General features: G+C 40.0%; 1 protein-coding gene across 3 annotated transcripts; it reads right to left on the bottom strand.

Moving 5' to 3' along the window:
- Positions 1-184: 184 nt before the first annotated feature.
- itga6a (integrin, alpha 6a) lies at positions 185-22743 on the bottom strand. Of its 3 annotated transcripts, XM_014173272.3 has the most exons (26): positions 22438-22743; positions 9586-9713; positions 9355-9434; positions 8748-9009; positions 8284-8415; positions 7583-7796; positions 7262-7455; positions 7081-7175; positions 6860-6987; positions 6671-6760; positions 6493-6554; positions 6197-6366; positions 5948-6091; positions 5672-5787; positions 5388-5547; positions 5214-5300; positions 5036-5115; positions 4866-4943; positions 4668-4770; positions 4395-4571; positions 4173-4265; positions 3969-4085; positions 3763-3861; positions 3527-3652; positions 3174-3302; positions 185-1737 (listed from the first exon to the last, which is right to left on the bottom strand). In XM_014173272.3, the coding sequence occupies exons 1-25, from the start codon at positions 22617-22619 to the stop codon at positions 3201-3203; spliced, it is 3219 nt and encodes a 1072-aa protein (XP_014028747.1). In that variant the 5' UTR covers positions 22620-22743; the 3' UTR covers positions 185-1737; positions 3174-3200. The 3 variants fall into 3 exon arrangements, with proteins under 3 accessions (XP_014028747.1, XP_014028746.1, XP_014028748.1); XM_014173271.3 differs by lacking the exon at positions 3174-3302 and having other exon boundaries at positions 22438-22742; XM_014173273.3 differs by lacking the exons at positions 3174-3302; positions 22438-22743 and adding an exon at positions 22232-22325.
- Positions 22744-23011: the final 268 nt, after the last annotated feature.

Raw genomic sequence — 23011 nt, 5'->3', positions numbered from 1 at the left:
ATCCAGCCAGCCTTCCATCTTTGAGGACATGTATTTCCATTGTTAGAGCAGTCACTCAAATATCTTGTCAATATAATAGGCAATCTTTGTCTATCCCTCATATTTTTTGCTTGTAGTTGGTCAATTACAAGTTTCAGTGACCCCATAACAACTGTTACGTAAAAAGAAGAAAAAGAAGACGGAATTGTAGAACTATGAGCCATTATTCTCTTTTTATTGCAATTTGTCACAAAGCACAATATTCAAAACATCTGAATAGAGGAATGAATGAAGAGCCAGTGATGAGACTTACATTTCTTTTTTTTCAAAACATGTTTTGGGTAGGCCTACTACTAAATAGGCCTTTTCACACTGCATTGTTCTTAGCCCCAGACTAGACTGGCCCTGGGCTAGCTTAGTCAGTGTTCACACAAGCATTTGTTAACCCTGAGCTAAGGTGCAGTGTGAAAGCGCCTAATGCTTCTCATTGATCACCATTCCACAGCAATTACCCTTTGAATAGCTTCCATATCAAATGAAGTCTGATAGGCCTACAGACAGCATTCATCAACAAGATCACTTTCTGAAGTCGGCATTTCGGGGGTTTGTATTGTGATTCTTATGTCAGGTGGCATCTTGTCCTTCAAGACACACTTTACAAATACCATTACTGAGTGCCTTCCTTCTTACTCAGGAATGCTAAAATAAAATTAGCAAAACAATAAACTGCATTTTATTGCTTCTTTCAGCTCCAATTGTCCCAGCTGCATGCTACTGAAGTATCACCCAGTACAGTATTTGCGCATATGAAATGGCTTTGACAGGGGCACTGTATTGGATAAACAGAGGTTTGGTGTGAATCAGTTATATATCTCCAACTCATAACTGTCTTAGAAATATTCATAAATTCGGGAATTGAGAGGCATTGCATAAACTTTTATGACTTGTGTAGAAATGACATACCTTTTTTAATAATCATAACAAGTGCAAAGAATGAGTCCCAATGACAATATTATTCACATAATACCTGTAGCTACTTTTTAGTCTGTGCAGCACTAGAAAATCAGCAGTACCATTTACCCTTACTTATTCTACTGAAAAGTAACTTTAGATTAAAAAAAATAAAAAAAGACTTTGGCCAATGCATATCTGTTTTTTTATACAGATAATGACAAAAATAAATATACAGTGTGTTAAAGTATTTAAATATATACAAAACATACAGAATGTTCCAGGCTATACATTGCAGGGATTATACAATATAGAGATTGGATAAAACTGACTGCAAAAAAACACAGCAGAAAGATTATCTACAGCTAAACATTGGAGATTAAAACTCAATTCATCATGTCATTAAAAACTGTATCAGTGGCAGATAATGGATTTCAAAGTCCCAATTTCCCTTTTTCTACCCAAATGTAAGACGTGATGCTTCTCATTTCCTCAGATAGGACACAGGATAGATTTTCATCTGAGAGTCCTTGGGGAGAATAGAACATTTTTCTTTTGTAGTTTGCTTCCCAAATGCAGTCATTGGATGTTTAGAATAATAGGAGATTATTGTATCTGACCGTATCCCAACAGTCAAGTGTCTCATGAGTAGCTCTCGTTCTCATTCCAGCTTGTCATCCACTGCTTTTTCTCAAAGGAATCCATCTTGGCTTTTCCGTCTTTAAACTGACAAGCCTCCTTCTTTATCCGTACGGCATGGTATCTTGGAACGCTGTCATCATGTTGTGAGCGTTTGAAAAATCCACACTGGCAAGAGAAAATATACATTATTATAAATGAGACTTGTATCAACCTGCACATATAAATACAACACTTACAAAATATAATGCTCAAGCAAATCAGAGGCAATGCAAAGAGAGTGATTTGTGTGAGAGCATGCTTCCCTTGGAAAGAGTAATATTCAAAATAGCATTTCCAAACAGCCAGGCGGGCAAAGCAGAAACCTAGAAAAATAAAGAAGCTTCATAGCACACAAGATATAGTTCCAGAATTACTTCTGGAATAAAAAGTTTAATAGGTTTGAAAATAAGGGAAATCGAATAACTGCTCATTCGGGGGAAAAAACTTTAAATGCTGACCAAATTCAAACACAAATACTGTATCTGAATAGTGCATACTCTTTGCACATATTCAAATTAGATCGATTCCAATGACCAGATATAGTACACACCCATACGTATTTATTTGGACAGTGAAGCTAAAACTTTTAATTTGGTATCACACTCCATCATTATGGTTTTGAGATCAAATGTTTTATGAGGCGACAGTATATATTTCCCCCTTTTTTGGGGGGGTGTTTTCATACATATCTGTTTTACAGTTTAGAAATAAAAGCACTTTATGTATCTAGTCCCCCCATTTGAAGGTATCATAAGTATTTTGACAAATTCACTTATAATGTATTCAATTTAGTCAAAAGTTTTAGTGAGAAAGTTACAGAGGCATAAATAAAAACATTTTGGTGGGGGTGTATGATATTTATGCCTCTGTAACTTTCTCACCAAATTGTTTTGGGAGCATGATCTTTGTGCATCTGTAACTTTCTCACTCATCATTATTCACAATTCATTCATGATTATCCGGAATCATGGTGGCGTTCAAATTAATGTAGAAGTGTTCAGAAACATATTCTATTCTTATTGACAATAAATGTGAAATGCCTTATTTACCATTCATTTCTATTGGGCACAACATAATCCGAAACACAACCAAAACAAATTGCAAATGCATCCAACAAGTTTGTGGAGTCACAAGCTTGATGTAATCATTGTGTGCTAGGAATATGGGACCAAATACTAAACTTTTGACTACTTAATATATTATAAGTGAATTTGTCCAATACTTATGACACCTTCAAATGGGGGGACTAGATACAAAAAAGTGCATTCATTTCTAAATACTAAAACAGATATGTATGAAAATACCCTCAAATAAAAGGTGACATTCTTTATTGTTGCTTCATATAAACATTTAATCTCAAATCCAAAATGATGGAGTACAGAGCCAAATTCAACGTTTTAGCTTCACTGTCCAAATAAATACGCATGGGAGTGTGTGTCCATTCAAACATTTTCACACGAGACGTTCGGAAGCAGCTTCGGAAGTAAGCGTTTCCTTTAAAGCCAAAGTGAGTTAGTCTTTGTTAAGCCCACACTCCATGCTGACTGCAGTGTCCATTTTACCCCAGGTCTGAGTGCAGAGGTCAGGCACTATGTCTCAGTAGTGAGTTCCTCTTTGTCAGAGGGCTGAACATGGATCTGTGCCTTGTGATACGCTGCATCATACTGTGGGGCTCTCTTGAAGAAACCACACTTAAGGAGAGCAAGGGTGATGAGAATCAATATGAGAATGGAAGTATACTGTAACACCGCAAGTGTGAATAAAATCAATTTCTATCAGAAAGATACGTTATAATCACTGTATGTTATGATTACCACCTGAATGAATAATGATTCACGGTTACATGCGTCTACTAATAGCAGAGTACAACACAGTGAACATATTAGTAAATGTGTTGCAGCTAGACTGTCCTCACCTTCCAGAGTAGAAACACCAGCAACGCCAACATCAGAATACCAGCCAGGACAGCCACAAGGATGATCCACCATGGGACTCCACCAAACTGGGCTACCGCCTTCTCTGGAAACACTGTGACTCTCACCTGCATGGGCACAAGGAGAAACACTATGTTTATTTTGATTTGTTACATAGAAACTCTTAGTTGTATTGATCAGTGAAGGAGTCATTGTGCGACTGGACTGTGCCACTCACCTGAGTCTCAGCATTCCTGAGAACCATATTCTTTGCAGGTGCATCAAGGCTGATGGAAGCTTTCACAATTATATCAAGATAGTTCAAAGACGCGTAATTCTGTTTCAAAATAAAGGTTTTCAATGTTAGAGAATGTCCGAATCAATCGTATCGGCTATTTAGGACTATTTTGAAAAGCAAATAGCAACAGGCATGTTGTTTCTCACCTCAAGGAAGGTCGCGTTCCACAGACGGGACCTTAGAGAAATCACTGCACTACTGTCCAAGCCCAGTAGAGGGCACTTGATCACCACACATCTAGCGTCGTAGCCATTGCCACACATCTGAGAGGAAAATACTTTTTTGTCAGACAACCTAGTTGTCATTATTGATCAATTAAAAAAAAAAAATGCAAATGAAAGTGTGTTTACCAAAATCTTGTGCTTTCTTTGGTCTGATAAAGAGATTTTGCCTCCAGATTTTTTGCCTCCAGCTTCACGCTTTTTCCTAGATGTGCTAGACTCCTAAAAATGATCACAAGTTAGTGTTTCAAACTAGAATTTCATTACGTGTTTTAAAACGTCATCTCTGAATGTTTTTTGCTTCTGCACAAATGCATAGAGTACAGTGAAACTGCATTAGGAATGTATTACCTGAACGTGTTTGAGAGAGTTGATCTCAGTCTCTGGGGAGCAGGGGATCTCTTCCAGGCCAGTGGTGCTGATCTTAACCAGATATAACAGCCACTTCCCATCCACATTCTCTTTGGGCCACTGGATGTTTAACGTGGCTGTGCCAAAGGACTTCAACGGCTTACCCAAATTGATTATCTGGAGGTATAATATTAACATTTCCAACATCCCGGTCAAACCTCAGATCAAGTTATATTGAGAAACTCAGTAAGATAAGCCGACAACGATAATTACCCTAAATTCATAATCGATCAAACTGCCAATCTCCTCTTCTGTCTTGATGGCACTCTCTCCTTTCACATCGCCCCCAAAATACACCTGGGAGGGTCTCGCAATTCTGTTGATAAACAAACCACATATTAAAAACTATCAAAAACATCAAAACTAATTGATGCAGTAGTCAAAAAGTGTAAATGTTTGAATACTTATTACCCTGCAACAGAAAGTAACATCTCAATCACTACTTTTGCCCTTGCTTTCACACTGCCCGTTTTGTCCTGTGTACTGGTCCTGAAAGAAGAGAAATGACACATAAAAGTGTTTTACAAGGCCACCAAGTCAGTCATCAGTCACGTTTGTGCGAAAACTATAGTGCTACTTACGTTTGAAGCTCAAGGTCAATGTCGATTTCTGTAGTATTGAGAGAGATACCAGCAGTGCTCAAGATTATGTAGAAAGTAACCTGGAAACACATTGCATCCAAATATTAAACAACATTCACCATGAGTGAGCCACGCAATGACAGAGTAAGAAAATACTGTAACGAAAACTACTTCCTACCTCTGAATCTGTTTTGAATGGATTCCCCAGTTCACACTCTGTCTGGGAGCCATTCTGATTGGCTAAACAAAGCACCGGTTTGTCCCTCTGGAGATCAAGAACCCATTACGATGTTGTTACTTGACTGATAGCCAATCTGAGTATGCTGAAATAAACCAGAGTCCCTCCACTTACCGTAGTTTTCTGAGAGCGAAAGCCGGAGAATGAGAGAGCGTTAGGGAACATCCCCACCAGCTTAGCCTCATGGGCATCATCCCCATTTCTGTTCCTCACTGTCACCTCCAGAGCTATGTCCTTCTGATCACTGAGGGAGATCACTGGTAGCCCATTCTGCCTGGATAAAAACAAAAACAAAACATAGCCTTATACCTCTTCCTCAGATTCATGGTTTTCTTTCCCAAATCTTAGCATGAACGTCCCAGAATGTATATGCACTAAGAATGTTTGTTCATACTCACATCTGTAATGGAGGGAATACCTCTTGGTTGGGCTCTTTGGAGCAGAATCTGTACTCCAGTTGTAAGTTACTCTGGCAAATATTATCATTTCCACATCCCTCCTTTAAGAAGTTCACCTGTAATGAAGCACAATACATAAAAATATTATTTTTAATGCATCTGACAGTAAGTCCATTCTAAACTTTACTGAATTCCATTCGCCCTGAGACATTCAATGGCATCGTGAAGTATATGCAACATGGAGATCCTCTCTCGGCTCTGAAGCAGTATGATTACCTCAGTGACGACCTTGCTTGGCTGGGAGTTGTCAAGAATAGGCACAAGCTGGGGGAGAGCGTTCTGCCTCTTCTGACGCTTGGTGGCCAGGATCCCCACTGACACCTCAATGGGAATACCACGCAGCTTGTCCCGAATGTTATCCTACAGACAGAGAACACAACCATGATGAGTACACCGTCTTCCTCGCCACATTTTAGGTGTTATTCTAAAATCTCAAGAGGGTTAGACGAAGACCAAATACTGTACCTGCAGTCTGATTTTTGTCTTGGTACACGCTCTTTTGTTTTGTCCCCGGAGGTCCAGATTTCCGGTGGACTGGAAGTCCTGATCGGTGTGAGACTTGTTCAGAAACAAGACCCTAGAGATCAGCCCTTGCTTCCTGCGATCTGCTTCAGCCTCAAATTCATAGCGGATAGCTGTAAGGAAACATTCCAGAACAACAGTATGTATTATGTAAGCACAAATGGATTCAGGAATTTTGGGACCACGACAAATTATCCCAATTGGGGTAGGGTTACAGGAGAGAGAGAAGCTTTGCTTACTTAGTTTTGGGCTGTATGATGCAGGGTTTGCTTTATAGGTGAAGCATGCTTCCACGGTCAAACTATAGACAACAAATGGATGTCATTCAATTAAATTAGCAAACAAATTCACAGAAGTATCAAGATGTCAGACATATTTTCAAACATGAGTAGTCATCAAATCCCATCAACACCTTACCAGATACTGTTGCCACAGGTTTTCTTTGTGAAGTCAATTTCCTTCGGAGTAATTTTGACATCCTTCTTGATACTAATAATTGGCCTTGCCCTAAAAAAAAAATTGTTGTTATGTGAGTTATGTGTTATCTTGAAATTCATTTGTGAGGTCGAAACTAGATTGCTATAGATAGCCTAACAAGATCATTACCTGTAAACGAGAACTGTATCTGAGAGCGACCCAATGGCTATATCAGGATAGGAATTCTTATCTAAATCCATGTTCCCAGCCAGAGAATATCCAAATAATCTGATGTTGTTGGGCTTTCCCTCAAGGATCTGAAATGACAAATAAAAATAGGATGCAGCAGTGACGTCATCTCACTATGTCAACAAGCATATTCTTAACCAATAAAACACTGTAAAACCAACCTGTGCAGGCATGGTGTTGATTCCATTAGCAGAACCATGGTAAATGTACACTTTTCCTGCACCAGCGTCAGCGTAGGGCGCTCCAACGGCAATGTCTGTAAAAGAGAAGCCATTTAGCTATGGAATTTGATGGGAAAAGCACAGAAAAGGCCAGAAACAAGAACAGATACCAGGTTCCCACCTTGATAGGAGTCCTGATTGATGTCACCGATGTTTTCCACTGCCAGCCCAAACATTGAGTCTTTGGTTCCATTGAGGCGGATTGGGGTGATCTTGGCCCACTTTCCTGCCTGGTTGATGTAGACATAAACAGCTCCTCCAATGTCTCCCTCTTTCATGAAGAACTGAGGGGCTCCCACAACAATATCCTGCCACCTGGGATGCAAAAAAAACAAAAAAAATAATAAATTGAAGCATGACTTACAATATCCATGTAGGTTTGATTACATAATGTATGGATAAGCCAAAACTGGAAAAGTAGAAGTGAACTTGTGTGACATACCCATCTCCATTCAGGTCGACCACAGCTACATCATATCCAAAAGACGATGCCAGTCCAGGCCCTTCTAGAATGTACTCTGGGGAGAGTCTTGCCGACGCTTCATTCTCTTTTCGCAACAGGACCACAGCCCCACAGTGATTGGCTCGTGGTGCCCCAGACACAATAGTTAGGCCACGCCCCTTGGTGATGCTAAAGCCAGAATCAAGGGAAAATCCTGCGACATGAAATAACAGGAATCAAGGTACATCTCTTACACTGTCTATAATACAGATCATGCATATTTCATGGATAAATGAGTGAACTTGGGATGTAAAGAAAAACGCGAAGAAATATACTAGTCATGTCATCTTGACGCAACCTAGAAAACATATGTTGATGCACACATAAGTATACCAGTAATAACTGCAGTGCATTCAAGCATTATGTTAAAATAATGACATGCTAAATATTCACACTATAAACCATTCACCAGTCAGCCATCATGGAGATGGAATGGTTCATGGTTTAAGCACCTCGAAGGTCACAAACCTAAGTAAGTACTGGTCGTCACATCCAGAGTTCTCTCAAAGCTGACCTGCAGAGAAGGCGACTTATACACAATGTTATCAGGGTTGGCAGCAGACAAACTGGTCATGAACAGGATACCTAAGCACACAAAACACATGATTCCCACAATCAAGGTTCAGACCTACTGTACCCACCTAGGTAGCTGTTAGCAGGCACAGGCACCAGGTCAGGATCCAAGCGGTTCTCATCTCCAACTTCATAAGGCCCATCATCATAAAATCCCTTTTCCAACAAAGTGTTGTTCTTTTGCTCTACACGTACAATGCCTAGAGTGGTTGAGAGTGAGGGGTGAAGATGTCAATGGAATGCTGCTGGCTTAAATATGACCCTCAACAAAACAATAATGACACAAGCTAAATGTAATTGGGTGAATTTATTCTACAACTGAAAATAAAATTATACTAAAGCACTGTATGGAAAAGTCAAATGAAGAATGCTGCAATGCCTTTCTTTACCTCTAGAGGGCAATGTAAGTCACAATTACTACATGGTTGATTCAGCTGACATTCAAATCTATACATTGAACCCCCATTGATTTTCAAAGTAAATAGGTTTGGCAACTACAACTTAAGTTCTTGCCTTATGAACAGACTCCTACCTTTCCAGTTGTAGGCGCCAGGCGCTCCAAACACCACGTAGTGGTAGTCCTTGGTGAACGTGGCAGCCAGACCCTGCTGGCATGAGCCAAACATCTCATGGCCTCTGGCACGTCCCTCACAGAACTTCCAGTTCCCTCCGTCTTCATCAGAGGACGTATCAATAGTGAGGTCCTGACTCAGGACGTAGCAGCGGCCTGTGATGTCACGGGACTCCTGAGCAGTGTCCACAAACAGACGTCTCTGGTAGCGATGAGCACAGGTCTGCAATGACAAGACAGTGGAATCAGGTTCATCTGGAGGCGAAAGAAACGCACATGCGGTTTAGGGGAGGTGCTGGCTAGCGGAGTAGAACTCTTGAAAAAGAAAAGGAGAGCTGCACACTCTAGGAGCTCTGATGCAATAATTGAATAACCTAAATAACCAACGTTTCGACAGACAAGCTGTCTTCATCAGGGTATAATGAAATCAGGTTAACATCCACCAAGTAAGACAGATCCTCAGCTAATGAATACTGTAGATCTAATGCAAAGTTCCACATGTGAGATATACAAAGCATTATGAACCTGACCAGGAAACCAACCAGTATATCGTCTGACACAGACTTACCACAATCTTCCCTCCGGGGCCCTGGCTGTTAACTGTCACCCCCATCCACTGGTTCTCCTTGTTCTCAACTCTCACATCCTCTGTGGAAATTCATCAGAAGGAATCAGGATGTTATTTTTTATTCTTGCTTTAGAATGATTTATTACAATGACAGTATATTGTGAATAATAAAGCATCGTGTTAATTCATATGTTGTGTAGGAGAGAGAAACAGATATGAGTAACACCTCACCTTCATTGTCAAAATCGATGCGATCGCAGTCATCGGATTCTGTGGTGATGTCACAACTGTACAGGCCTCCGGTTATGTTGGCTCTCTGGTTGGCCAGAGCTTTGGCTCTTGGTGCTCCAATCAACAGTCTGTAAGACAAATCCAATGACTGTATCTTTAAGATATGTATGGTCTATAGATGAATGTACTGTGACAATAGCAGATGTCAGAGATGTTTGGTAATCCTATACTGCAGCTGTTCCATTCAATAATTCATACTGACCATTTTTAGACATGGGATTAGACGCAGTCAGTTTAGTACCAAGGACTGCACTGAATAACAGAAACCATGTCAAACTGGCAAACACATGTCCATTACAGTGTGTCTATACAAATTGCCAGACAAATTGCCAGCATTCATAATACTGTTTCAAGAGTTTTAAAATAATTGGGAACATGCCCTTTGAGACACAAATATAAACAATTTGTATATCAACTGGCTGTCAGTCCTCAAAATAATTATTTTGGTGGTTAGGGACAAAAAAAGAGATCTTCTCATGATCTATTTAGTCGGAAGTTTACATACACCTTAGCCAAATACATTTAAACTCAGTTTTTCATAATTCCTGACATTTAATCCTTGTAAAGATTGCCTGTTTTATGTCAGTTAAGATCACCACTTTATTTTAAGAATGTGAAATGTCAGAATAATAGTAGAGAGAATGATTTATTTCAGCTTTTATTTCTTTAATCATATTCCCAGTGGGTCAGAAGTTCACATACACTCAATTAGTATTTGGTAGCATTGCCTTTAAATTGTTTAACTTCGGTCAAACGTTTCGGGTAGCCTTCCACAAGCATCCCACAATAAGTTTGGTGAATTATGGCCCATTCCTCCTGACAGAGATGGTGTAACTGAGTCAGGTTTGTAGGCCTCCTTGCTCGCACACGCTTTATCAGTTCTGCCCACAAATGTTCTATAGGATTGAGGTCAGGGCTTTGTGATGGCAACTCAAATACCTTGACTTTGTTGTCCTTAAGCCATTTTGCCACAAATTTGGAAGTATGCTTGGGGTCATTGTCCATTTGGAAGACCCATTTGCGACCAAGCTTTAACTTCCTGACTGATGTCTTGAAATGTTGCTTCAATATATCCACATCATTTCCCTTCCTCATGATGCCATCTATTTTGTGAAGTGCACCAGTCCCTCCTGCAGCAAAGCACCCCCACAACATGATGCTGCCACCCCCATGCTTCACATTTGGGATGGTGTACTTCAGCTTGCAAGCCTCCCCCTTTTTCCTCCAAACATAACGATGGTCATTATGACCAAACAGTTCTATTTTTGTTTCATCAGACCAGAGGACATTTCTCCAAAAAGTACGATCTTTGTCCCCATGTGCAGTTGCAAACCGTAGTCTGGCTTTTTTATGGCGGTTTTGGAGCAGTGGCTTCTTCCTTGCTGAGTGGCCTTTCAGGTTATGCCGATATAGGACTCGTTTTACTGTGGATATAGATACATTTGTACCTGTTTCCACCCGTATCTTCACAAGGTCCTTTGCTGTTGTTCTGGGATTGATTTGCACTTTTTGCACCAAAGTACATTCCTCTCTAGGAGACAGAACGCATCTCCTTCCTGAGCGGTATGAAGGCTGCGTGGTCCCATGGTGTTTATACTTAGGTAATATTGTTTGTACAGATGAACGTGGTACCTTCAGGTGTTTGGAAATTGCTCCCAAGGATGAACCAGACTTGTGGAGGTCTACAATTTTTTTTATGAGGACTTGACTCATTTTTTTGATTTTCCCATGATGTCAAGCAAAGAGGCACTGAGTTTGAAGGTAGGCCTTGAAATACATCCACAGGTACACCTCCAATTGACTCAAATGATGTCAATTAGCCTATCAGAAGCTTCTAAAGCCATGACATCATTTTCTGGAATTTTCCAAGCTGTTTAAAGGCACAGTCAACTTAGTGTATGTAAACTTCTGACCCACTGGAATTGTGATACAGTGAATTATAAGTGACGTAATCTGTCTGTAAACAATTGTTGGTAAAATTACTTGTGTCATGCACAAAGTAGATGTCCTAACCGACTTGCCAAAACTATAGTTTGTTAACAAGAAATTTGTGGAGTGGTTGAAAAACAAGTTTCAATGACTCCAACCTAAGTGTATGTAAACTTCCCACTTCAACTGTATGTAGTAGAGTAGACTATTGTGCAATACAATGAGCAATAGGCAGAGAAACAGTAGAGCCGACAATCTAATTAGCTCACTGACAACAACTTATCCAAATCACCCCCAGTCCCTCAGAGAATCCTAACAACCGCAGGGGTACAATAGGCCTGTGTGAATACGTTTAAGGGCTGAATAATTTGTAGAGCCATTTACATTTGTATTTACTTATTTAACTAGGCAAGTCAGTTAAGAACAAATTCTTATTTACAATGACGGCCTACACCGGCCAAACCCTAACCACTCTGGGCCAATTGTGCGCCGCCCTATGGGCCTCCCAATCATGGCCGGTTGTGATACAGCCTGGAATCAAACCAGGGTGTGTGTAGTTATGCCTCAAGCACTGAGATTCAGTGCCTTACACGGCTGCCCACTCAGGAGCCCATATATTTATGCACAATGCTTTATAAGACCTGTGACTGAATGATATTGGAATGAAATATTTCAAGTAATATCTTAGCAGGGCTTTTAGGAATTGGCTGTACTTGCACTTCACTAAATGAAAGAAGTGTTCCTGTTAGGCTAACACTATAGAGGGAAACACACAGGCAGCTTGCTCATTGTTGAACATCCACAGTGAGAGAAACACTTCAGCAGGACCACTCTGGGTCACATTGTCCAGCCTGGACAGTGAGAGCCACAGCCCGTACCAGGGAGCACTGAGAAAAACGTGAGCAGAAGCATCAATATGAGAATGGCTCACTCTGGGCGAAAATATTGCATAGGCCTATTGCATATTACCTAGAGGAAGTCGTTTTGTAATGCAATTAGGGAAATGTATTACAGTCCATACAGTACAAGTGTCAGAATGGTGGGTGTAGCTGGTGTATGCAGTCAGGCGCAGGAAAGCAGAGAATCTGGAGCAACGTAACTTTACTCAGAATAATGAATGATTCCACAAGCTCTTCCGTAACCCCCTATTGATTCATTGGATAGTGTCATAGACCTCCAATTAACAAACAAGGACTCCCAAGAGGAAGCCTGTTGGGAAAGAGGAAGATCGAAGCCCAAATTCTGTCCCTTCCCTTCTATCAACAGCCAGTGAAATGCAAATAAGAGCTTAGTCAATACAAAGATCGTAACTACAATTTCACAGTGCAGCTGAGCTTCAGTGCTAGGCACAGTTAGAATGTATATAGTTGAGGGCTTTCAGAATCACAATTTATTTATTGTAATGTTACTCTTGCACATCACACTCTCACTTAACCCTGGAGAATACAACCCCATACACTTGTAGAAAAAAAGGTTCCAAAAGGTTTCTGCGGCTGTCCCCATTGGATAACTCTTTATGGTTCCGGGTAGAACCAAAAGGGTTCTATATGGAACCAAAAAGGGTTCTTCGAAGGGTTCTCCTATGGGGACAGGCGAAGAACCATTTTTGGTTCTAGATAGAACCTTTTTTCCCAGAGTGTAGAGCTATATGAAGTGGGAAACAACACATCAATGCAGAGACAGTAACACAGAGATAGTAACACAGAGATAGTAACACAGAGATAGGGATTTGTATCTGCAAGAAAAGGTTTTCAGCATGGCTCCTCAGTGATAGTTGTAGAATTCGGCAAATCACTGAAGAGTAATATTGACATTTACACACAACACTTCAGCCTTCGCATCCAAAGTCTGGTGCACACATGTAAACAAGCTGCTAATTTCTGATGACTTATGGACAAGCACCTTATTCCCCCCCCCCCCCCCCCCCCTCCCCTGTCATATTGACTACTAAACAGCTTCTGATGTAGATAAACTCATTCGGAATGACTAAGCAATTAGAACCAAAAAGTCAAAACTGCTTCTGGGAGCTTCTGAAACTTTCTTCCCTCTGGTCTTGATAGATCTGTATGCCCTAGAGAAGTAATGGGAACACTGTGATGTGATATAAGCTACCGCTAAGCTACCTTCTTCGTAGGAAACTGCCAACAAGTTACATTTGTGGGAAATGAGACATTTTTGGACACATTCAAAAAATAACATTGCAAATCTGCTACCCCTGTTTCCCTAAAACAAAAAACATCCAGTTTATAGAATCAAGTCAGCATAACTACCACAGGTAAATAAAAGCATACATGGGAAGCCATATCCCTATCCCTGTCAAGAAGTCTAAAAGACAATAGGAAGAGCAAAGAAAGCCAAAACAGAGACCATGTCAAAGCATGGCAGATCAACCAACAGCAGGGTTGGTTACAGACTAACAGGAAAAGAATAGTGGTAGTCAAATTATGGGTGCATCCTTTGTCCACATGTGTGACGCTGCCCCCACCGCTGCGCACTCACAGTCCCCAGGACCCCTGCAGCTGTTCTAACTGTGTCCGTTTACCCACACCAACACTTGGCACTGGCCTGGAGTTGGCTTGTTATATCAGCCAGGCCATTACAAGAATTAGGCGTGCTGGATTTAAGCAGAGATCCTGCTCAGTGAAAGCTCAGATAGGAACAAAACCCCTGTTAGATGTGGTGCAAAGAGTTCATAGACATACTAGTGTACAGTGTGATCCTAGAAAAGCCACGATTTCTAGTTGGTTTTGAGTGTCTTGTCTGAGAGAAAACTGCTGCAAGCTGTCTATTGGGTTACATGTGCACAGATGGCCTGGCATGTACAATTCAATGGCCTTTTCTCCTGTTTCACTGTGGAGATATCCTAACCAAATCATCGACGTACATAGCTATTCACGGAGGTATCCAATTCATTGTTTTGAAAAGGATGCATTAACATGTTCAATATATACACTACCTTTCAAAAGTTTGGGTTCACTTAGAAATGTCCTTGTTTTTTAAAGAAAAGCACATTTTTTTGTCCGTTAAAATAACATCAAATCGATCAGAAATACAGTGTAGACATTGTTAATGTTGTAAATGACTATTGTAGCTGTAAAACGGACGATTTTTTATGGAATATCTACACAAGCGTACAGAGGCCCATTATCAGCAACCATCACTCCTGTGTTCCAATGGCACGTTGTGTTAGCTAATCTAAGTTTATCATTTTAAAAGGCTAATTGATCATTAGAAAACCATTTTGCAATTATCTTAGCACAGCTGTAAACTGTTCTGCTGATTAAAGAAGCAATAAAACTGGCCTTCTTTAGACTAGTTGAGTATCTGGAGCATCAGCATTTGTGGGTTCGTTTACAGGCTCAAAATGTCTAGAAACAAAGAACTTTCTTCTGAAACTCGTCAGTCTATTCTTGTTCTGAGAAATGAAGGCTATTCCATGCGAGGAATTGCCAAGAAACTGAAGATCTCGTACAATGCTGTGCACTACTCCCTTCACAGATCAGCGCAAACGGGCTCTAACCAGAATAGAAAGAGGAGTGGGAGGCCCTGGTGCACAACTGAGAAAGAGGACAAGTACATTAGAGTGTCTAGTTTGAGAAACAGACGTCTCTCAAGTCCTCAATTGGCAGCTTCATTAAATAGTACCCGCAAAACACCAGTCTCAACTAGAAGTTGACCGATTAATCGGCATTGGCCGATTAAACAATCAATCTTCACATAATCACTAGTTAACTACACATGGATGATGATATTACTAGGTTAACTAGCTTGTCCTGCGTTGCATATAATCAATGTGGTGCCTGTTAATTTATCATCGAATCACAGCATACTTCAACTTCGCCAAACGGGTGATGATTTAACAAAAGCGCATTGCCGAAAAAAGCACAATCGTTGCACGACTGTACCTAACCATAAACATCAATGCCTTTCTTAGAATCAATACACAGAAGTATATTTTTTTAAACCTGCATATTTAGTTAAAAGAAATTCATGTTAGCAGGCAATATTAACTAGGGAAATTGTGTCACTTCTCTTGCTTACACTGCAAGCAGTCAGGGTATATGCAACAGTTTGGGCCGCCTGGCTCGTTGCGAACTAATTTGCCAGAATTACATAATTTTCCAGAAATACATAATTATGACATGACATTGAAGGTTGTGCAATGTAACAGCAATATTTAGACTTAGAGTTGCCACCCGTTCGATAAAATATGGAGCGGTTCCATATTTCACTGAAAGAAAAAACGTTATATAGCCCTTCTTACATCAACTGATATCTCAAAGTGCTGTACAGAAACCCAGCCTAAAACCCCAAACAGCAAGCAATGCAGGTGTAAGCAAGCAATGCAGGTGTAGAAGCAAAACATATTAATGACCTAAGGCTCGTATTTCGGTGTTTATTATATTATAATTAAGTCTATGATTTGATATTTGATTAAGCAGTCTGACTGAGAGGCGGTAGGTAGCAGCAGGCTCGTAAGCATTCATTCAAACAGCACTTTACTGCGTTTGCCAGCAGCTCTTAGCAATGCTTGAACCACAGCGCTGTTTATGACCTCATGCCAATCAACTCCCGAGATTAGGCTGGCAATACTAAAGTGTCTATAAGAATATCCAATAGTCAAAGATATATGAAATACAAATGGTATAGAGAAATAGTCGATGCGTCATAATTCCTATAATAACTTCAATCTAAAACTTCGTAACTGGGAATATTGAAGAACTGGGAATATTGAACCTCCAGCTTTCATATGTTCTCATGTTCTGAGCAAGACACTTAAACGTTAGCTTTTTTACATGGCACATATTGCACTTTTACTTTCTTCTCCAACACTGTGTTTTTGCATTATTTAAATGAAATTGAACATGTTTCATTATTTATTTGAGACTAAATAGATTTTATTTATTTATTATATTAAGTTAAAATAAAAGTGTTCATTGTTCATTCATTATTGTTGTAATTGTCATTATTACAAATATATATATAAAAACCGTCCGATTAATCGATATCGGCTTTTTTTGGTCCTCTAATAATCGGTATCAGTATTGGCATTGAAAAATCATAATCGTTCGCCCCTCTAGTCTCAACATCAACAGTGAAGACGCGACTCCGGGATGCTGGCCTCCTAGGCAGAGTTGCAAAGAAAAAGCCATATCTCAGACTGGCCAATAAAAATAAAATATTAAGATGGGCATAAGAACACAGACATTGGACAGAGGAACTCTGCCTAGAAGACCAGCATCCCGGAGTTGCTTCTACTATTTAATGAAGTTGCCAGTTGAGGAATTGTGAGGCGTCTGTTTCTCAAACTAGACACTAATGTACTTGTCCTCTTGCTCAGTTGTGCACCGGGGCCTCCAACTCCTTTTTCTATTGTGGTTAGAGCCAGTTTGCGCTGTTCTGTGAAGGGAGTAGTACACAGCGTTGAACGAGATCTTCAGTTTCTTGGCAATTTCTCGCATTGGAATAGCCTTAATTTCTCAGAACAAGAATAGACTGACGAGTTTCAGAAGAAAGTTCTTTGTTTCTGGTCATTTTAAGTCTGTAATCGAACCCACAAATGCTGATTGTCACGTGTGCTCCCTCTCCGGCCTCTAGGTCACCAGGCTGCTCATTATGGCGCACACCTGTCACCATCGTTACGCACACCTGCGTGTCGTCAGACTCACCTGGTCTCCATCACTTCCCTGATTACCTTCCCTATATATGTCACTCCCTTTCCTTCCCCAGACGTAATTGTTTCCGTTTCTGTTTCATGTCTGTGCGTTGTTCGTGTTTTGTATTATTTTGCATTTATTTATAAAAACACTCACTCCCTGAACTTGCTTCCTGACTTTCAGTGCACATTGTTACTCCAGATACTCAACTAGTCTAAAGAAGGCCAGTTTTATTGTTTCTTTAATCAGCACAATAGTTTTCAGCTGTGCTAACATAATTGCAAAAGGGTTTTCTAATGTTCAATTAGCCTTTTAAAATGATAAACTTGGATTAGCTAACACAACGTGCCATTGGAACACAGGAGTGATAGTTGCTGATAATGGGCTTCTGTACGCCTATGTAGATATTCCATAAAAACAATAGCCGGTTCCAGCTACAATAGTCATTTATAACATTAACAATGTCTACACTGTATTTCTGATCAATTTGATGTTATTGTAATGGACAACAAACAAGGACATTTCTAAGTGACCCCAAAAATGTGAAAGGCAGTGTATATTATTATTTTACTAGGCAAGTTAATTAAGAACAAATCCTTATCTAAAATAACAGCCTACACCAGCCAAACAACGCTGGGCCAGTTGTGCGCCACCCTATGGGACTCCCAATCATGGCCAGCTGTAATAAAGCCTGGATTTGAACCAGGGTGTCTGTAGTGACACCTTTTGCACTGAGATGCAGTGCCTTAGACCGCTGCACTAATACACAGTGTCAAGTGGAAAAAGGTAGATCTCTACTTATCACTTCCACTCCACCGGAAACTATATAATTAGAAGGAAGGAAAATACTTTAGTGTATCACACTTAAAACGAGGTTGTGCTTTCAATGCAACCATTGGGGAGTTGCAAAGATACACAATGACTGTACACTTCTTTCACGTTAGATGGGCGGCTTTCAACACAACATGTTTTTTAAGTGCACAGAGACATTGGCAATAAACCCTGAAGGTCTTGAGGTTGTTTTGAGTTCAAATCAGTTTCACACAATCAGTGCTAGACACCGAAGGTTATCTAACTAGAGAGGAAGGGTAAGTGAGTTAATCACTTTGGTTGAGTTGAGTTCAGAAAGTGAGGATATTAGTCTGTTATATAGCCACACCCGCTGCTCCAATAAGTATGGCCAGCTCATCATAATAGACTATACGCTCCTTTAAAAATAAAAAAAATCCAAGCCCCAATGTACTAAAAAGGAAGTGGTCACTCAGTACAAGCAATAGCCAATAAATGAGTTGCTAACATTATTAATTCATTCATATTCCCAATTAAATGTTGCTGATAATTTGGCCAGATTTGCATTTTCCATTAACGCCACTGACTGTGAATATCAGATGCTCTAGGTGGGGGAAAACATAAATAGAGTCAATTGTGGATTGGTTTCACAAACATTTGCGTTGACATTTGGTTTTCCGAGCTGTGTAATGACATAGCGGGTTAATGGGCATCACAGCTGTTAGCTAGGCCTACACATTAACTATCTTTGTGCTCAACTCTGCTTTCACTTGGTTTGTTCATTATCTAAGGTCACATGAGGATTTCAATTTGAGATCACAGACAGTTCTTGACTTGGGCAGGAGCTCACCAGAGCTGAGTACCGGTACCTCAAATGTTCTACTGCTTGAGCTCCTGCTCCTAGAATATTACATCAAAAGTATTGTGGCGCTCCTGCACCTAAAGTTAAACTGTACCGACACCCAAAATGAGTACCGGCACCTAGTTCAGTTCAAGTAGAGCACTGATTACAGACAAAATGCTTACAAGACACTGTGTTTCCCTTCTGGTCTCAATGACCTAAAACGGATAGGCCTACACATTTTTTATGATACTATCTTCTTTGTAACAACCAACCAAGGACAAGAACCCGACAGGGAAGGGAAACTGTCGTAAAGGCAAATGGTTCCTTTTCCACCGGTCTTCTTATCATTAGAGTTCTGTAGAAAACAGGGACAGATGTACTAGAATGTTTGTCATTCTCCTAACATTGACTTGACTTTTTGTTTGAATTGTTATTCTTTCGAAATGACATTGCTTAGTACATCTGATCCCAATGTGTGTGGCTTTTCAAAACACCAAGACTTGAGCTCTTCTATCATTGCTAATAAATCAGTGTCTCTCTCACTACCCAACCAAGGAATTCTATCCTCCCTTTGAAATGGACTGGGACACAGCCAACTGCCAGGCTCCTGAGAAATACCAAGCTTCTGTTTGTCCAACAAATACCATGAAATTCACTATATATTTAAAGACTGCTGCTTTGGGCCATCAGCAGGCTTCTCTTGAACTTATTTCTTGGACAGGCAGAGAGATACACACACTTGTAAAACATTAACATACAAGTAGGACATTAAACTTTTTTAACTAGTAATTTACAGCAGCATTACGGTGAACATGTGCTTTGAAAATAGCATTAAAAAAAAGTTTTAAAAGTTGTGTTGTTCATCTGTTTCCACTCCCTATTCATTTATGGGCACAAAGACATGATTTTGTCACCGATAAGCATTTTAACTGTCTTATTCTAACCTTTATTCAAAGCACATAACCTCAAGCGTGTTCCCTTTAAAATTACACTATGGTTACATTTTACATTTTTACATTTTAGTCATTTAGCAGACGCTCTTATCCAGAGCGACTTACAGTAGTGAACGCATACATTTCATTTCATAATTTTTTTTTGTACTGGCCCCCCGTGGGAATCGAACCCACAACCCTGGCGTTGCAAACACCATGCTCTACCAACTGAGCCACAGGTTAGGCATAACTGCATCCTCCTACTGTATATGCTAATTATTATTATTCTACCTTTATTTCAACAAGGAACACAGACTGAGACCAAGGTCTCTTTTACAGCTGGGCCCTGCGTATACATGTTTACACATACAGTTTAGGTACAATGATTAAGAATCTACACAAGACAAACAAAACGATTACAGATAACACAAAAAAATACAGCAACAGATTACATTTACACATAGGTTATTCCCCTAACAGCACAAGAACTTGCATTACCCGAAACAGTTACAAGCAATACAAAAATAAAAATCCTCCAATAAATATTTAAAATGAGCAAGGGGGACAAGAGTCTGAAGTTTAAGTTTAGTCTGCAGGCTATTCCATAGGCAAGGAGCGTAACAGGAAAAGGCAGCCATACCCAACTCTGTGGAAATCGCATGGGCCTCAAGTGTAATCCATGCTTCAGACCTGGTTTTAGGAATTAGAATTCTAATATTGATGAGTGACGATAAATAAGAAAGCAGCTTATTCAGAAGTGCTTTATAGATAAACACGAGAGCATGTTGTTCTCGTCTCACGGACAGCATTTAACTGTGGGTCCATATTGCTTAACCTAAAAATCTCTGGCGTTGAAGGTGATAAACATGTAGTAAATGTGTTAATAACGATACCAAGAACTGCCGTACCTGAAGAGGTTCACATTTCATTCCTCAAAGCAGGATCTAAGTGAGGATCTAAGCAAAAGAAGGGCAATCTGAGTGATCTAAGGAATCCTGGCCTGAATGTTGTTATCAGTGCATTGCAGACTGGGCCTTTGCATCTCTAATGTACTGCAGAAAGTGCCCTCTGGCTGCCACCAAATGTGTGCTTGCTTGTTGGAGCTCAGCTAAGCTCATCCTGGCTACAGTATGTGTGTGGATGTGACGTGCAGCAGAGCCCATCCCCCTGCTCTGTTCTTCTGGTGGGTAGCTGGAACACACACCTGTGGTTTTGTCCAGCGCTGGATCATTGCACTCACCCCTAACTTTCCTGGCACCTCAGGGTTGGCTAAATGAAATGAATCACAGGTTACACACGGATGGTGCCCATTCTATCTATCGTTACCATTACTAATCATTATTGAATGTCAGGTATGTCCAAATATTTTTTGCTCTTTCGTTAATACAGCAATGCTGACCATAGTTAAGATACATCTTTATTTGATGAAGTTAGACTTCATGGATTGTTCTTTATCTAAATATGTTCATTGTTTATGGCTGCAATGTTTTGAAATGGTGCACAGTGCACTGCACACACACAGTGTGTTCTGTCTGGGCCACTGCCCTTAGCACCCTGTTCTAAACCAATAATTCTCCCCGACTCATGTCACACTCATTCACTCACAGTTGGGACAATTACAACAGGTCACCAATCATTCCTCTTTTCACAGGATTTAATCTAAACATCAGAGAATGGATTACAGCTGAATAGATAAAACCATGGTTTTGCAGATGCCTGAGTTGCTATTTAGTAAAATGACAACCATTGGTTATAAACTGGGGTTTATAACCATGTTATGAAGTCATTAAATAAGTGCACAAGAATGGAGTTGCAGGCAGATCTAGTTTTAAGAGTTAAAAACAGCAGAAGTAATGCTGTAGGTTACTTGACACCAAAATGCTTCTGAAATGATAACAGTGATAATATACTTTTCAATAAACATCTGGAGGTGCAATACAGTGTCCCATACTATGACAAAAAACGTATGATATTCCGTGTGTATTCACTTTTTAATGTCCTTACATATTTCCTATTCATATTCAGAGGCCCCCCATCTCAACCTCTCATTTGGGGGATAGAGTCACTTTCTTTTGAACAAATGTCATTAACATGCATGATTTCTCCAGTGACAAAGCTCGTTACCTCTGGTTTTCCATTGTTAATTTGTAGCAAGGCCCCTGTCAAAGGGCATTCTGAAACACACAATGACTGGACCCACGCACTACTGAATATAAATACTCATTGTGCTTCTAGCCTATTAACACGCATTCAACACGTAGGTCTCCAAAACATAGAGTAAAAAAAATATGTTTAAGACCTTAAAATATTTAAAAACCATGTACGAATAGCAATAGTTAATTTCTCTCCATAACGAAACAATTGTGGAACGTTGCTTTAATAGGAAACGTTTTTTAAATGCACAGTATCGTTTTAAATGCACAATATTCTCCTACCTTGACAAGAAAACGGTCCCACAGAAATTTGGTCAATGGACCTGCTACCATGCATCAAGTGATGAACGCTCCAACTAACGTTACTGTAAAATGGAGACTGGAGACGCACAATAAATAGCCTAACCTACCCACACGAAGTGTAAGCCTAATAAATGTTACATAACTAATGCAACAACAATATCAACAACAAAACAAACAAAACTTACATTCTCTTATCTGAAGGAATAAATTGCCGGTGCATGGCTAGAGAGAACCCAAATAAACTGCCCGGTTCACCGTCTTTCCTCAGGACATTCAAGGTATCCAGGTTGAAGGCTGATATATGAGTCCATTCTAGCCAACAAAAAAGTGCCACATGAATTGGAAAATATCTTCTCGGGAGAACCATTGCGCTAGGACCTAATGGTACCACTATAGTCCAATGTTGTGCCGCAGTCTCCACGTTCCACTACACCTTGCTCAGGATTCTCTGCTGAATGGTTCTGTTGTTTTCCCGGGGTTATGGATTAAGTTCGTGCAGTACAGCGCCCCTCCCTCCTCTACTTGGTTGTCACTAGTTAACACATCGACAAAGTCAAAATTGGCTATGGTAAACATTCTTGAAAACAAAAAAAAATCTGCTTTTTGCTTTTAATTTTAAGGTTAGAGTTAGGTTTACGATTAGCAGTGTGGTTACGATTAGAGTTAAGGTTAGGGTTATGTTTAAATCCCATTTTAAGAAGAGACATTTTAGAAATAAACGGGGTTTAGCCATTTGTGGCTGTGTTAACTAGTGACACT

The sequence above is a fragment of the Salmo salar genome, chromosome 25, assembly GCF_965601325.2.
Source record: "Salmo salar chromosome 25, fSalSal1, whole genome shotgun sequence".
Taxonomy (NCBI): domain Eukaryota; kingdom Metazoa; phylum Chordata; class Actinopteri; order Salmoniformes; family Salmonidae; genus Salmo; species Salmo salar.
Note: the sequence above shows the minus strand (reverse complement) of the source record. Positions and strands in the feature narration are given on the sequence as shown.

What these genes read in the sequence shown, in the direction of transcription:
- itga6a (XM_014173271.3), bottom strand. Translation starts at nt 22,619, where the DNA reads ATGGTTCTCCCGAGAAGATATTTTCCAATTCATGTGGCACTTTTTTGT. An exon ending in CATTCAAAACAGATTCAGAG is followed by an intron (nt 5,116 to 5,213) that starts GTAGGAAGTAGT and finishes ATGTGTTTCCAG; the next exon opens with GTTACTTTCTACATAATCTT. An exon ending in ACTCTCTCAAACACGTTCAG is followed by an intron (nt 4,266 to 4,394) that starts GTAATACATTCC and finishes GATCATTTTTAG; the next exon opens with GAGTCTAGCACATCTAGGAA.